We start from the raw sequence: 17,526 nt of genomic DNA on the forward strand, positions 1-17,526 counted from the left end.
ATGCATCATGTGGTGCACTTAGGCATGCTGACCTACGCCGACCATGTGTCAGTGCCAACTTGTGATAGTATTCTATAACCGAATGTTGGTGCTAAGATGCCATTATAGAACTGACACTAAATGCAAAGCATTGGGCAGGGCATCCAGACAAATGGGGAGAGAAAGCATCCTCAATAACAACTTTCTTTGGGTACTGGAGGACACTCTTCTGGGTAAAGAGAGCTGCTTTTAGTAACGTGCATCTTTCCCTCAACCATTTGACTTGGGATAATGTCCTTATTAATTGCATTCTACCTCCTGATATACAGCATCCCTAAACACAGGTCATTGCCCGAGGTCCCCAAGAGCAGAGACGTGCCCTCCACCCACAAGCATTCTGCATCTCCTTCCATACTTGAACATGGGATTAGAGTACAGGAAGAAAATGATAAAACTGCTATAATGAGTCATTGCAGTTTTTTGTAGCATGCAAGGGACTGTGTGAAACTTGTATCATTTTTCTAGGTGGTGGACAAGTGGTATAAAAGCGATGACATGGAATCATTTGCCATGGCACGCATGCTGATTCGACATGAGGGACTGCTGTGCGGTGAGTCACCAGACTTGATGCTTGGCTTGCATGATACTTGAAGGCTTGGGCTTTCAGAGCTTAGCTAGACTACTTTTTTCTTTTAAAGAGCAGAGAAAAGGCTTAGACCCTACACTTTCAAACTGTGCTCCTTCTGATTCAAAGCTTGACCCACTTGAACTACTAAACCTAAAGAAAACCAAAATGTTATTCCCCTCACCATTTCCAAGTACAGATATTGGGAAGTGCTAGTCATCCTGACTTAGTGACATAGTTGAGGGGCATATGCCAAGGGTTGGTTTTACCATTCTTGTTTACATCAGATTTGATGCCATGTGCAGTATTAAAACTGGTTTCTGCAATGCAGCTGCGGGGAGTTCCCGTCGTAGTCTCGAGAGACTACAGGAACTCACGGCAGCCATTTGCTATGAGTGATCTGCACGGAGCAGGAGTGTGGGAAGATCGCTCCTGCCCCGAAAGCCCGCTAGACCACCAGGTAAAGTCTGGGATGCCGGGAGGGAGGCGGGAAGGTCCGGAATGAGGCAGGGGTGGGTCAGAGCCAGCCAAAAACTTATTTGCGATTTTTCACACTTCGCGGTCCGACTCTGCACCCAACCCCCACGAATACCGAGGGAGCCAGTGAAATGATTTGAAGAGAGGTGCAAGATGAGTGTAATGAGGTTGGCAGAAGATAAGTTGTGCAGCAGAGTTTTGCATGGATTGCAGGGGGGGGGGGAGACCCGTTAAAAGTAAATTGCAACAATCTAAGTGTGAGGTTATGAAGGTATGGACAGGGGTCCAGTTAGTATGTTTCAGAGAGAAAGGAGACACTTTCACAAGAAAAATGCACAATGTCTGATGGCTAGAAGCAGCACAGCTCAGGCTTAATAACAAAATGCAATTGAAAAATAGGAGGAAAAAGCCTCAGACTGGGACTCTTCCACCGCCAGAAGAGGTGGTTAAAGGTGTTTAGGTGTTTACCTCATTGGCAAAAAACCTTCATTTTCAGTGCAAAGGATAAAAGCCTTGTGCGTTGCTGTTTTGTGCTAAAAGATAGAAAAGACTTTCAACTTATCTTCTGGTTGATCGGTACACCAACGGTGGCCAGCATTTCACAAGTCTGCTGCCTCAGGGTGTAACGTATCCGATCAAGCTGGAACCAAAACAAAACAAGAAACTTGTGATTGAACTGAACCAGTGCACATATTCGAAAGATTAAAATAGTAACCAGCAAGACATACCTTCAAATGGGACGCCAAAACGCATCTCCTGCATCAAAAGATGGCTCTGCAGTGCTCGCGCTGGATTTAAGAACTCCCGGTACGATGTCATCATGACCGGAAATAGCAGCGCATCATAATTGATTCTACATTTTTAACACAATGGGCTGGTATTTTAAACAAATGCTCATTGGACCTTATGGTGCTGATTATAGAGAAAACCAGGGTCACTACAGAATCCATACAATTTGAATTAGACGCAAAGCTTGGGGAACTAAAGAGTAGTTTAGAAACTGACACGTTTGACAAAGAATTAGCAGACACACAGAAAAAGATCAATTCCTTCAGAGTAAACTTACAGAAAAACAAAATCAAAAAGTTCAAAAGGGATGAGGATGACTATGCCAAGAAAAGAGTATAGCCATGGTTAACAAATCCATCTAAACAAAAACGAAGGGAATTTGAGTCTTCCTATCCATCGGAAGGGGGGTCTATTTCAAACTCAGAGGAAGATTTTTTAGATCAAGACAATTCCACAGGGCCGGGACAAAACAAAACACAAGGAAAACAAAGAGGGCGGACCACAAGATGCCCAATGACATGGGCACAACGGGACAAGTCGAAAAACACTGCCAACAAGACCAAGAACAAGTAGTGTTTAATTTATCTTCACAAGTGTTCAGTCAAACTGAAATTTCTGTCTTGGCCCATGGCCTTACTTTTGTCCCTGTCCAACCCTTACAGACTTTCAAACTGAGGGTGGATGTCGAGAAATTCTTTAGAAAACTCCATCTTAAAGAATATTTTGCTTAACATGCTTTCGATACCATGGATGAGTCGGTCATCCGTAGAAAATCCACTTGGACTCCTCCCATTCCTCCTAGTTTACACTTAACATTATACAAGGAATTAGTTACTAGGGATGTTAGGAAGTTTATCAATAAAAAGAGAAAGAAGTACCAACCATACAATTTATCTAGGGACGAATTTATTGCTCTGAAAAAATTAAGGAACAACCGACAGATAGGGATTTGTAGAGCCGACAAAGGAGGAGCAGTGGTGGTCCTCGATATGGCCAAATATAAGGCAGAAGTATATAGGTTGTTAAATGTACCAACTGAATATAGGGATTTGAAGATCCTACTTCCCAATTAGCATTGGAAATAAAACATCTAACTTCTTCCGCACTGGAATGTGGCTTTTTGACCAACAAAGAGTTTGAATACTTGAACATTTCAGATCCAAGAGTTCCAGTGTGTTTTACCAAAGATCCATAAAGATCTTGTAAATCCTCCTGGACTACCCATCATGTCAAGCAAGGGATCCATACTAGAGCCTCTGTCCTTTTTTGTTGATGTGTTCCTTCGTCCCATAGTATCAAAAGGTTTTTCGTATCTATAGGACTCCTCTCAGTTTCTAGTCAAACTTTCGGAACTCACCAATTTAAGTGAAATAACCTTTCTTGTCACGTTTGATGTTAAATCATTATATACGATCATCCCCCAGGATGAAGCCATCAAAATTGCTGAAGAATTCTTCCAGGACAACATGGATCCCCATTCAGTTCTTGATAGAACTGATGTCTCTTGCTATGAAAATAAATTATTTCAGATTTTTGAATACATTTTTTCAGCAAATTTCAGGGGTGGCCATGGGGGCGACCATAGCCCCCTAGGTAGCCAACTTATTTATGCAAAAATTTGAAAACATGTGGATAGTTAACAACCCTTTTTCCAGTGAGATCCTCATTTGGCTATGTTTTATCGATGACGTTTTTGTCATCTGGAAGGGCACAAGAGAAGCACTAGATTCCTTTCACTTGTGGTTGAATTCAAGACACCCAGATGTGGAATTTAGTATGACCTGTCACCCCCATCAGATCTCCTTTTTAGATGTTTTGATCATTAAAGAGAATGAGTCTATTAAAACCACAGTATTCAGGAAAGCCACTGATAGGAATACATTTCTCCAGTAACACGTTGACTTCTCCAGTAACCATCCAAGCCCTTTAAAACATAGCCTACCTACCTCTCAGTTTTTCCGATACCGTCGTTTGTGCTCAGACACCGCGGACTAAAAATCTAAGAGTAAACAATTATATACTCGACTGAAAAAGAGAGGGTATCCAACTTCCACTTTGAAAAAAGCCTACAAAAGGGCAAAATTTCTCAATAGGGACCTCCTGTTTATCCCGAGAGACAAGAAGGTTGCAGATGATAGTTACTTGTATTCTGGAGTATTCAGCTAAAATGAATGGTATTACTAAAATACTGAGGCAACATTGGGAGATCATGGAATTACATCCCACATTCCGTGACACTCATTTCAGGATAGCTTTTTCCAGACAAAAGAACTTTTAAAGAACTTTTGATATAAGTGACACATGTGAATCTGAAGCTCCACCCACTGGTCATTATAAATGTGAAGGGTGCTTGACATGTGTGGTGACCCTAGAGCTAACGGACCACTTCACACATCCGTGGATGGGCCAGATGTTCAATCTTAAACATGTTACTTCATGCACATCTACATTTGTGATTTATGTTTTCATATGCCCATGTCCCAAGATTTATGTGGGCCAAACAACACACTCCTTTAAAACACGGGTCACAGAGCAGAAAAGCTGCATACGGAACAACAGATTGCAAGCTCCTTTGGTTACACATTGTTTAATAGCATTTTTCCAGCCGAACAATGCCATTCGCTATTCGTTTGCGGCGCGCCAAAATAAAAGCAATAATATCCCCCCTAAGCACAACTTTAGCTGTTCCCAAAATAATAAGGTTGCCTCTCTGTGTTGATCATTGTTCAGCACATAGTCTTCCCACCGTTGTTGTAAATATTTCAAAAAATCAGGGTCCTCCAGCAAATAGGACAGAAATCTCCACTGTAAGGGTCCCACGGGGTGCACCCCAAGGGCTATATCAATCCAGATGGGACAGTGGTCCGAAACCTCAAAGGGGCCAATTGTCACGTCTGCTACCTGGGAAAAAATTGTTTCAGACAATAACAAGTAGTCTTATGCGAGAGAAAGACCTATGTGCACGAGACTGGTGGGTATAGTCGCGCTTAAAAGGATGAAGCAAGCGCCAGGGGTCTATTAACCCTAGAGATTTACAAAGAAAAGGAATACCTTTAGCCACATTGTTAACAATTGCAGGGGCCACATGAGTTCTGTCTAATGTAGCATCCAACATCTGATTAAGGTCACCTGCCACTATGAGAGGTACTGAGGAATCCCCCAGGCCCAAGTTCATCAAGGTCTGGAAATAAGCATGGGAATAGTCATTAGGACCATATGCTATAAGCAGTCGAAAGATATTAACCTATAGAGAAATCTGCAACAACAGATATCTACCCAGGGGGTCAGACTGCAACACAGATATGTCACAATTCAATCCCCTACGGACCAGCAAACATACCCCAGCCCGTTTTCCTGAAGAGGATGCACTAAACACCTTACCCACTCAACATCGTTGTAATTTTTTATGTTCCTCCACTGTCAACGGGTCTCTCGCAAGCATGCGAAATCTGCTTTGTGATGTTTCAATTGTCTCAAAATCTTGGCACGCTTCACTAGAGAGGTTATACCTGTAACATTCCAAGATATCAAGCGCAACATGATCATCAAACATAACGGGCAAATATCCAATCAATGAGATGTTATGCACCCGGGCGCCCAGCCTCATACCAGTGCATTCACACAGATACACATTCACACCAAAAAGAAAGGGCAATCTAATCACTACCAAACAACCCCCTTTCCACAATAATCCCCACAATGCCCAACACAAACTAGTAAGTGCTGTTCCCCACCAGAGAGCCCTCCCCAACCCCCAACTGCAATTTCCCCACAGAACATTCCCCGCAATGGGGAACCTGCACCAGGCCCGCAATTGATGCCTAATGGTCCATAATACAACAACAGTTAACAGTTTCAATGCTCCTAACCAGCAATTACCACCAGGCCACCCAGCCAGTGCTACAATGCTAGAGCAGTGCAAACAGACAAAATAAAGAACACTAAGGTGGGATAAGATCAGGTGGCCTCAGCAGACAGTCCAAAAGTTAGGTTAATAAAGTCTGCGGCTTCTTGAGCTGTCACAAATGAATGCCAGGTTCCGTTGTGTTGGATTTTAAGTAGTGCCGGATACAAAAACATAAAACGTGCTTTATGCTCCACCAGCTTCGTACACAGTGGATAAAAGCCTTTCCTGCGTTCAGTAAGGGCTGCTGAATAGTCCTGGCTGATCCGAATGTTTGCTCCCTGGAATTGCAAGGCATCTCGTTTGGCCCGGTACTGTTTAAGGATTTCCATTTTATGTCGATAGCTCAGACATTTCACAATGACCACTCTGGGCTACGAAACCCTGTCTGATTGCGCTCCAATACGATGTGCACATTCTAGTCATATGGGCCCCAGCGATGAGGAACTCGGGAACTCCAGTTCCAACCAACTTTCCAGCTCAGGTAACAGGTGAGTATCCGAAAGAACCTCCGGTATGCCAAGAAAACGCAAATTGCTGTGGCGGGACCAGTTTTCTAAGTCCTCAAGTTTATCAGCCTGATTGCATAGCTGTTTCTGCAAGGCCGATATATCCATTTCATGGGAGTTCATTGTGTCCTCCACCGCAGAGACCTTTGTTCCAATTCGGTAGTCTGGGATGAGTTGTCAGACAAAGTTGTTCAAGCCGGGTCATCTGGGTCATCTATTTGTGGAGCCAAAACTCATGCGACTGCTGCTTTAATTTTGTTGAGCGCTGTCTCTGTGAACTGCAAGACCTCAGTGGCCGAAGCATCCACCATTTTGAGATCATCTGGTTTAGTGCGGTCTCGATCTTTCCGCACCGATTTCATAGCCTCTGCTTCCTGAGATCGGGTAAGATACCTTTCCATATATTCCGCCACTAATCTCAATAACAAACACTGCTGCGGAGCTGGCCAGGAGAATTAGTTAGTAAAGTAGGAGAGCGGGGTCCCAGAGCTGGCCAAGAACACGTCCTCACCCGCTCATAGCATCACGTGACCCTCCCCATTGTTTCTTTTTATACTTTAATATAATAAGTTCAGTATAAAACTATTTGAGGCTTGTGTGGATGGGATAAGGTGGTTTGCGGGAATGGGGACCGAGCTCACGGGGCCGGAGACAAATTTTTTTCCCCCGTGTCATTCCCTAGGCTCTGGCACGAATCGATTTCAACTACGTGCGGGTGAGCAGGGTGACAGTCAGGTTAACATAGCCGTCGTAGCACAAGTGGGCACGGGGTATGGCTTTCAAAAAAAAAAATCTTAATCATTGGACTGCTGATTTTGACTCTTTTGACTAATGAGTTTGCACATGATCTAGGTGCACATGATAAAATTATATTATAGTGGTTAAAGTGTTTTATTGCAAAAAGCATAAAATTAATCTGGCCAGAAAGGTGAAAAACACATTGGCAGTGTAGAGGTATATTACTATTCAACATTGTTTTAGCAGGAATCTGCTGTGCGATATTGCCTGCTGAATCACACCATTCAGTGTCTCTGAAAGGCATTGATTTTCTAACTTGGTGATTTGCAATGGATGGAAAATATTTTAACGTGATTGGGTCTACTCTCTCCCTGTAGGTGGGAGCGCTGGCAGTGCAATGTCTGTGGCTGTAAAGGCAGCAAAGGAGCTGAAAGAAGGACAACGGTGTGTCGTCATTCTCCCAGACTCTGTCAGAAATTACATGTAAGAAACCGATGCCCTTCCAGCAATATATTGATCCTGAAATATTTCTGCTATCCCACTTGTCATATTTTATTTCATTTTATTTTTTTTTTGCATAGTCCTTCCTTCTTTTCCACCTATCCCGAAATTTCCCAGAGATGTTCCGTATCAGTTCCTCTAACTCCCTAACCAATCAGAATATCCTGTGACATACTAAGAGGAGTGAGAAAGGGAAGGAGTAGACTAGTATTCTTCATAATAAACCTATTGTATGTAGGAAGATATAAATCAAGTTCTGTTACATCTACTCAGGAGTCCGTATGTTAGGTGATAAATCCATTCCCATGAACCAGGTTTTGCAGAAGTGTGATATTTATAGCTTTCAGCATTTCCCACATTTCCAGTGTAGTGCCCCCTTCAGTTTTTCCTTCTTCTTTGAACTATGCAGATGTATTTCTGATCTGCTCTGCCTAGTTTTTCTTATTTTTGGATTTAAGTTCATTTTTTTCTGAGGCTTCGGTGCCAAGAGACCCCATATTTGGGGATTCTTTGCCTGGGAAAGGACACAGGTTCTATGGAGCCGGACTGCAGCTCACAGGGCAAATCTTTGGATGGACCTGTAGGGCCAGCCTGCTGTGTGCTACCTCAGGGCTTGGGGATCGTTCTCTTAGGAGTTAGCTCACCTTTTGATTTTTTTTCCCCAGTGACTTTAAGCGCAGGCTGTAGGCGCCCTAAGTAAGAACCCCTGGGGTATGAGGGAGCTGGCTACATAATTTGCCTCCCCCCTGGATCTCGCTTTGAGTTTCTGTGGGAGTGGAGTTTTTGGACAGGGTCAGTTTGACTGGCAGCTTGAAGATTTCCAGGTCTGGAGTGATTTTGGGATATGTCTGAGGCAGAAAGTCCTTTCCATTTCTTCCAGCTGCGGAGAGAATTGACAGGCAGGCACTTCCACAGAACTGTAAGTTCAGCCCCATTATTTCCTATGGTAAAATCAGGGGGGGGGGCAAAGATCTCATTTTTAAGTGTTTCTGGGCGACCCTTGGGAGGAGGAATGCTGGCCTCTGGCCTAACTCCCGGTAAGCCCTTAAGGTCACTGCTGACCAGCGCTGATAGGAGGCCCGATGCAGTGGAATAGAGTGGCCAGGCTGACCAGTCCTGACAGGGGGGACTGGTGCTGCAGCGGAAAGGACCTGCAGTGGGAGGGACCGCGGGGACCTATACACTGGCAGGAAAAAACTGGAAGAATTGTCGGGGGTGAGGGGGCCCAGTAGAGTCTGGAGTCCAGGCAGGAGGGACCCAAGAGGCTGGGGAGCAGAGGGACTGGCGGTGGCTCCACAAGAGGCAGCTAGAAGAGCTGAAGGAGTCCAAGGCTGAGGGGGTATAGTGGCTGATCGTTTGTGGGACCGGTGGGGCTGGTGGCGACCGTTGGAGAGACCGGTGATGGCACCGAGAGCTGGTAGAAGATTCCCTAGGAAGCAGCATAGTAGACCCTGGGAGCATTGGCCAGATATCTAAGGAGCTTCCAGCAGAGGGACTGGCTGGGCTGATGGCAACTGGTGGAGTGACCGGTAAATGGCACCAAAAGCTGCCGAAGACCTGGAGGGCCAGTGGAGGGTCAGAAGAAGGACTTGGAAAGGAGATAGAGTCTAGGAAGGACACAGAGAATGACCAGGAGGAGCTGAGAAGACCTGGTCATGGGTTTTAGATGGAGATGAATGTTGAGTATGTTTAACCCTGTTTTGTTTGACCTTACTTTAACAGAGAAGGTACTTCGAGAGTGGTTGTGAGATGGGTGTTGACCGCTTTTACCATCATATGATGATTGTTATAAATTCCTGTTGATAATTGTTCTTCATTTTTATCTAAGTTGCAGAGCAGAACAGAATTGTATGATGTATGTTAAGAAGTTCCCCATACCCCTCCTTCTTTGTATTCTGTTCCAGTAGAGATCAATTGCTTTGGAACATAACTGAAGTGAGCATTACACTCCGTTGGCAATGTGGGAGGTGCTAAAAGTTGTGAGTAACATACTTCTGCAAAACCTGGTTCGTAGGAATGGATTGATCACCTAATGTACAGACTCCTGAGAAAATTAATAGAAAGAAGTTTATCCAGGTAAGAATCTAATTTTTCATTAGAAGTTTTCTGGAACTTGGTTTTCTGGAACTATGGTTGATTTTCAAATTATATGTGATCAATAAATCCCTCCATAAGAACATAAGAAATGCCTGCACCGGATCAGACCTGGGGTCCATCCAGTCCGGTGGTCCGCACACACGGAGGCTCAGCCAGGCATACCTGGGCAAATACCTTAATCATTTGTATCCCTCAATGTGTCCCGCAAGAAGATGTGCGTCCAATTTTACCTTAAATCCTAAAATGGAGGTTTCCTCCACCACATCTTCTGGGAGAGAGTTCCAGGCGTTCACCACCCGCTGTGCGAAGCAGAACTTTCTCTCAGCTTCAGTCCATGACCTCTTGTCCGAGTCACATTTGACAAAGTGAATAACGCTGTTTCTTGCTTTCCATCCTTTCCCCTTGTCAGTGAGCGAGCTTGCTCCATTTTGTCAATTCCTTTTAATATTTTAAAAGTCTCTATTAGATCCCCTCTCAGTCTTCTCTTCTCAAGGGTGAATAATCCCAGATTTCTGAGGCATTCTTGGTAGCTCAAGTTCTCCATACCTTTTACTAGCTTCGTCGCTCGCCTCTGCACCCTCTCCAACAGTGTTATATCCTTCTTCAGGTACGGAGACCAGTGTTGGACATAGTATTCCAAGTGTGGTCTGACCATTGCTCTATAAAGCGGCATTATGACCTCTTTCGATCTACTCGTGATTCCCTTCTTTATCATGCCCAACATGTTAGCCTTCTTTGCCGCCCCCACGCACTGAGCCGATGGCTTCAGATTCCTGTCTATCAGTATCCTTTTCCTGTTTGCTGTTCCCCAATGTTATACCTAGCAGTTTATACTCACGCTCCTTGTTTTTCTTGCCCAGGTGCATCACTTTGCATTTTTCTACATGATTATTTCCCCTTTCTATAGCTAATGCACTTTATATTTAGTCAAAGCTGTTTGAAAAATGACCCAATACCATATAAACATTGGGAGAATACGTGGCTGGCTGTGTGTAAGATGCCTAGGCCTCTCTCTTTGTTATATCAGCTCTATAGCTTATAGAATTTACTCCCATAGATTTTGGAAACAACTTAGCTTAAATGCCAAGGGTAGGCTATCTTGTGCATCTACCAACCAAAAAGATACTTTCTCCTTTCAACTAAAAACTAGTGTGAAAATTGCCCCCTTAAACCAGAGTGATGTTTCCTTTCTCTGATGTTAGATCAGCATCCTTAAACTTCACCCTTCCTACTGTTCTCAGAAAAGCAGCTTTTTAGCCATTGTACCTAGTTGAATACCAGCTTAGCTCCCACCTGAACCTTTGATCTCATCAATTTAATTGTACCTAGCTGATGCATTTGAGGATTGGGAACAGTAAGATCTGTGTGAAGTTCCTCATTTGGTTAATAATGAGTTAAAGCAAATGTATTGGTTAGGTTTTCCTCATACTTTCAAATTCAGTACTATTTAAATACACTAGATAAAATGCACTGTTGAGATATCTTTAGACTCAACTTACAGGAATTTCTTAAAATTGAGGTATATGAGCAATGTGTACATAACTCTATTTCTAGGTTCCCAGTGTAATTGAAACAAAGGAGGCCAGTTCTTTTGACTCAGAGGCAATGTCCTTTGGTTATATGGCTGCAACTTTGCCCCTGCAAATCCAAAAAATGTGTTTATACCATCAATCTTGGTTTGAATATCACTAATAGTTTACCCTGATATTGGGTTGGACTTGACTTTTGCATAGACTTTTGGGAGAGACTGAAAAAGGTGGATGAAAAGGCTGGAATAAAGCTGCTAATTTTGCATGAAAAATGCTGCATTTTATTCCAGTCTGGCATTTACTTTTATAAGCAGGGATTGTTTAGGATATATAAAGTCAGTGGATTAGCAACGCACCAGGGATTCATTTAGTTTATTTTCTTTACTAGGTCTAAGTTTTTGAGCAACAAATGGATGCTCCAAAAGCAGTTCATGAAAGATGAAGACCTTGAAGATAACAAGCCATGGTAAGGTTTTACTACATTTCAGCTGTGTGAAAGTCTCTCAACCATACTGGAAAGTTTCTACTATATGGCAGCACTGTTTCTCCTCCAAAACAGAATATTATGGCAGACTGTTTTATAATCTGAGACCCTGCTGTAGCCAAGAACCCTCTCCAGTTTATCAGTACTGTTACAGAATAACATGGTGGAATGATGTGACTCTTCTAGGCCCTGCTGTGGGTGAGATTCCCTTTCTACTGAATCAGTGCTACTACTTTCTCCAATTCCCTACTACAGGTGTGGGCAACTTTAGTCCTTGAGAGCTACAACCCAGTTGAGGTTTTAAAATTTCCAACCATGTGCGTGAGATTGATTTGCTTCTTCTGCTTCTACTGTATGCAAATGGATCTCTTGCACACATTCATTGTGGAAATCTTTAAAACCTGACTGGATTGTGGCCCTCGAACTGTGATTGAGCAGCCTTGTCTTACTATATGTGAGGATTTCTTGCACCCTGCTTTAGTACTGCGATTCTTTTTTTTTCAGGTTCTACTGTGATGATTTACTGGGATTTTTTTTTTCAGGTGGTGGCACATCAAAGTTCAAGCGTTAAAGCTTTGTGCCCCTCTAACTGTACTACCCAGTGTCACCTGTGAGAAAACCATAGAGATTCTGAGAGAAAAGGGCTTTGATCAAGTGCCCATCGTTGAGGAGTCAGGGTATGTAGTAGCATCTGTTACTTATTCTTAAAGATATCCTGTATCTATATACTTAAATTATATGAGAAAACCAGTATGTACTTGTATATATAGCATTCAGTAACAAAGAGGTGAAGTTTCAAAGGGATCTAGCCTGTTAAATAAGTACTCAGACAGCTAAATTAAAACCTTTGAAATCTGACAAAGGTGAGCCCTAAAATTATCGCCCAAGTTTCTCTAGGGTGCCATATTTAGCAGCTTAAATTTTTGGTGATCTAGAAGGCAGAGTTAGGGCAGAGAAAGGCAAATAGGCAGCTAAAACTGATTTCAGCCCATTTGAGAGAATTGGCCTTATATGAAATTACCTTTTATACTTGAATATAAACTTAGGTAACCTTTTTTTCCCCAAAAAAGGAGGAAAAAAGGTTGACTCGAATATAAACTGGGGGTGGGGTGGGGGGGGTGGAGGTTTAATATTCAAGTGCAGTGCCCTGCCAGGTTCTGCACCCTATTTCCCCTCCTTCCCTGCCAGGTTCAGTACCCTGTCCCCCCTCCCGCCCGATGCTTTATAGGCCTCTACTGGGCCTGCCAAAAGTCCTGGTGGTCCAGGAGTGGGCTGGGACAGGAGGGATCCCTCCCTTCTCTTGTTTGGCCGACTCTAAAAAGTTTTACCTTTTTCCCCCTCCCCCTTGTACCTTTTGAATCCTTGGTGGTCCAGGAGTGAACTGTGGCAGAAGCGACCTTCCTTCACTCTTATCTGTGCAGAGCCATTAGCTGATTGGTTGCAGCAAGTTCTTGCAGCAAACAATAAGCTAGCTGCTGTGCATGGGCAGGAGCAAAGGTTCACCGCTGGACCACCAGGGATTTGAAAGGGGTGGGTGGGTGGAAGGTAAACCACTGTCTTGACCTCTAGAGGCAGGGTCGTAGCAAACAGAATACCTACCCCTCTCTTTTTGGAAGCCCCAGTAGATGCCCAATACATTGAGGGGAATCTAGAATCCTGCAAGTACCGTTTATGGGCTCTAGAGAGATGAGATTCCTGCAGGAAGCATACCTCCTCTTGAAGACGCATTAGCTCTCTAAACAAGACTGTACATTTGTGTGGGGAATTTAACTCCCTAACATTATAAGAAACAACCTTGAAACTCGCCATCTATCAAAGTAGAAAGAGCACTCTGCCCTTGAAAACTGTGATAGTTGCTCTCCCATCTCCCAGCACCCTTCCATTCCCAACCCACCTCCTACTCAACCCTCCAGTGGGATCAACCAGACCTCCCACCATACAAACAGGAAGTAAACATCTTCAGTATCCAAAGACACAGTAACACACATATGTACATATGTCCACCCCACTAGAAGGATTTACAACTCAGGATCACCCCAATCCCTCAGGAACAACACATACAGTAACAGTTCACAACCTATCAAATGTTTCCCTCTATACTTTCATTCTCTCTGCCTCTGTTTACCTCTCCCATCACTCTCATTTCTGGGACCACCAACTCTATTTTCGATTTCCCATATATGGTTACCCGATCCTTCCATCACATGCTCACCCCTCATTCTACCAGCTGTGCCCTTCGATTTGTTACTTCAACAAAGCCCTTATGTCTTATTGCTGGATCATCATACTTTACAGTTACTAGAGGCATTGTTTCCTTCAGGAATGTCTAATCTCCCCCCCCCCTTCCTGTCCTTCCTCAGCAATTTACCAGATCTGTACTTTTTCTGCAGACCTCTGCAGTTTGCAATAATTAGCATTACCACACATTATTACTGTATCAATGTGTTTGTGTGTATGTGTTATGTTACCTATTCCCTAAGTTATGTGGTAATACCTTTCTCTACTGTCTCTATATATTGTTACATCCTGCAATATATTAGAAATATATTAGTAATTCACTCTATTAGGTTATATTATAAAGTTATTTATTATTTAATTTCTCACAAAATGAAAGAAGATTTATCCCAGGACAAGCAGGCAGCATATTCTCACATATGGGTGACGTCACCGATGGAGCCCCGGTACGGACCACTTTAAAAGTGCATTGCCACTTTAACACTTTAGAAAGTTCACGATAGCTTGAACCGCGCATGCGTGAGTGCCTTCCCACCCAATGTAGGGTGTGTGGTCCCTTGGTTTCCGCGGAGCTAAGTAGTCACGTTTTTCAACGGCTGTTGAAATCTTTTTTTCTGCTGCCTTCCTTCTTTCGCGGATCTCTGACTTTTTAGTCAGTTTTCTCTTTTATTTCCTTATTTCATTTTACTAAAATAAAAAAGTAAAGATTTTTTGTTTTTTCTCTTTCGCGGATTCAGCCCGGCGCGGCCTGTTTGACCACTTTGGCCTCTAATTTTAATTTGGCCGAGGCCGCCTTCCCTTCAATGTCCTGCCCGTAGACGGGTTTCAAAAAGTGTGGATGTTTTGCTCGCCCTATCTCTGTGACCGATCTGCATCGCTGGTGTCTCCAGTGTTTAGGGCCCAAGCACCATCCTGAAACCTGTTTCAGCTGTTCGTCACTGCAGAAGAGGACTCTTAAAAACCGCCTGATTCAGCAGCATCTTCTCTTCGGTGTCGCAATTGAGGGTGATTCGACACTGCTGCCGATGTTGGCGGCACTGGCTAAATTGACACCGCACCAATCGACATCGGTGGAACCATCTTTGATGTCTAACACTTCAGTGCGTAAGCTGGCTAAGAAGCCTTCCCCCACCACCTCTGGGCCTCAGGTCAACGCAGCAGTGAGCTAAGTCCTGCCGACCTTGAGTAAACCCAATAAAAGCTCCGCTCCGATTTTGGTGAGTGCCTCGACATTGGCCTCCTCATCGCCGGAGCGTAGAGCTGCACCGACGGTACCAGCAAAGAAGCCAGCGGTAGGTTGATAACATATATTACATCTCAAGAGACTCCAAGGAAAAGGCAGATGAAGGTGGAATAGATAGATTAGTGTTACCTGATAGTTTGAATGTATCACAGTTTTTGGAGTCATCTAAAGACATAATTGATAAACGAGCAACTCTTCTCGTGACCTTTAAGACAGAGTTTGAAAAACAAGATATTTTAAAATTATATTTCCTGAAAAAACAAGAGATGTTTTGTGGTCAACGGTGATAATTTTTCCAGATGTCTCTAGACAAACTCAGTTCAAGAGAAAACAGTTCCTTCAGCTAAAGCCTAAGGTTTTGGCAGTTGGAGCGACCTTCTTTTTGAAATTTCCATGTAAATGCCTGATTTCGTATGGAAGTGATAAATATGTGTTTTTTGATCTAGTCCAGTTGGAAGATTTTATTAAAGAGAAACCTTTGTTGAAAGTTTAATTACTAATATTGATTTTACTTTTGGAGGATGATGTATAATATATATAAGCCATTTGCCTGCTCCTAGATAGTAGATAGATGGATTTCTTTTGATGTTTTATTTTTAAATACTGGCGACCAGCAATAATGTGGACTAGGAATGGTTGATTAGTTTCCTAAAATATTTTTGTTGTTCCTTGTATGGAATTTACATTTGCATTTTGTGTTCATTCATGAATTATTTGTTATTATTGTAATGAATAATCAAATAAATAAAGAATTAAAAAAAAAAAAAGAAGCCAGCGGTACTGGTGTTTACTCTGAGGCAACAGATTCAGGAGTTGCTAAGAGAGGAGTTATGGGACCAGCTGCAAATGCTGTTACCGACTCAAATTTTTCCCATGTCGACACCAGCTCCCCCGGTTGTGCCTGCGGAGGAGTCTCCATCGGTGCCACTGCTTCTTGTGAAGGAGCCGACACCTACAACTTACCGGTACTGGTCATTCTCAACACAGACATCCCCTGACTCGACACCGGTGCGGTCTGGAAAGGTTCTATAGAAGTTGAAGCACCTTGAGCCTTCGGTACCGGTTGCTTGGCACTGACTACTGACAACTCAAGATTCAGACCTTTTTGAGGATTCTGATCAAGAACCTGTTCTATCTGAACATGAAGGTTCTTCAGATGAGGGTTCCATTCACCAACCTTCTCAAGAAACTCCTGTTTTGACTGAGAAATCTTCCTTCTACAAATTTCTCCGGGAAATGTCTGAGACCATGTCCATTCCCCTTGAAGCTGATTCTAAATGGTCAAAGGAGTTTCTGGATGCCTTAGATTTGATCAACTACCTAAGGAACTCCTCAGGCTTCATATTCATGATATTCTACGGGAAACCTTTTACAAAAATTTTGAAATGTCACTTACTATTCCTGTGGTTCCTCGTAAGTTGGACTCTTTGTATAGGGTGGTCCCTATTCCAGGGTTTGATAAACCCCAACTTCCACACGAGTCTCTCCTGGTAGAATCTACCTTAAAGAAATCCTTGGGGGCTAGTGTGTATGCTTCTCAACAAATTTCTAGTCAAGGAGAAATTCAGGATGTTATCCCTCACCCTGCTTTATCCTCTCCTCAATCAGAATGATTGGCTATGTCTGGATCTCAAGGAAGCCTACACACATATTCCAATTCATCCGGCTTCCAGGAAGTACCTCTGTTTCCAAATCAATCGATGCCATTACCAGTACAAGGTTCTTCCCTTCGGCCTGGCATCTTCTCCCAGTCTTCATGAAATGCCTAATTGTAGTGGCCACATCTCTCCGTTCCCATGGCCTCCAAGTCTTCCCTTATCTGGACAACTAGTTGATCAAGGCTGTGTCATCTCAGGAAGTGGGTCAAGCAATATCTCAGATCATTTTTTTCTTCAGATACTAGGATTCAAAGTCAACTTCTCCAAGTCACATCTCATTCCAATGTCTGCAGTTCATTGGAGCAATCCTAGACACCACTCTCATGAGAGCGTTTCTTCTTCCAGATCACCTCCAGGCTCTCATACATCTGTGTCAGCAACTGTTCCTCTTCAATCCATCTTCCATGCAGGTTCTTCTAGGCTACATGGCTTCTACTGTCCATGTGACACCACTGGCATGGTTACATCTTCGCACTCCTCAGTGGACCCTTGCTTCTCAGTGGTCTCAAGTGATGGATCGTCTCTCACAACATATATCTGTGACATCATCTCTTCTGCAGTCGCTTCATTGGTGGATGGCCTCTTCCAATCTTTCCAGAGGTCTCCTTTTTCATTTGCCCCCTCATTACAAGGTCATCATGACAGATGCATCCCCTTATGCCGGGGGGGGGCTCATATGGATGATCTTCAGACTCAGGGTCTTTGGACTGCCAGGGAACAGAATTTTCACATCAATTTCCTGGAACTCAGAGCAATGT

At 43.4% G+C, this 17,526-nt stretch overlaps 1 protein-coding gene across 4 annotated transcripts in view; it reads left to right on the forward strand.

The window, feature by feature from the left end:
- The window catches only part of CBS (cystathionine beta-synthase), a 370,635-nt gene that overhangs the window by 191,378 nt on the left and 161,731 nt on the right, over window positions 1-17,526 (forward strand). For all 4 annotated transcript variants that reach the window (XR_004539237.1, XM_033942214.1, XM_033942217.1 and 1 more), the window contains exons 10-13: window positions 505-589; window positions 7,399-7,504; window positions 11,537-11,614; window positions 12,175-12,309. Coding sequence is in view for 3 of the 4 variants with exons in the window: in XM_033942214.1 (XP_033798105.1) it covers window positions 505-589; window positions 7,399-7,504; window positions 11,537-11,614; window positions 12,175-12,309 (404 nt within the window). In the remaining variant the exon portion in view is untranslated. The remainder of the gene's footprint in view (window positions 1-504; window positions 590-7,398; window positions 7,505-11,536; window positions 11,615-12,174; window positions 12,310-17,526) is intronic.

The sequence above is a fragment of the Geotrypetes seraphini genome, chromosome 4 (genome assembly GCF_902459505.1).
Source record: "Geotrypetes seraphini chromosome 4, aGeoSer1.1, whole genome shotgun sequence".
Lineage (NCBI taxonomy): Eukaryota > Metazoa > Chordata > Amphibia > Gymnophiona > Dermophiidae > Geotrypetes > Geotrypetes seraphini.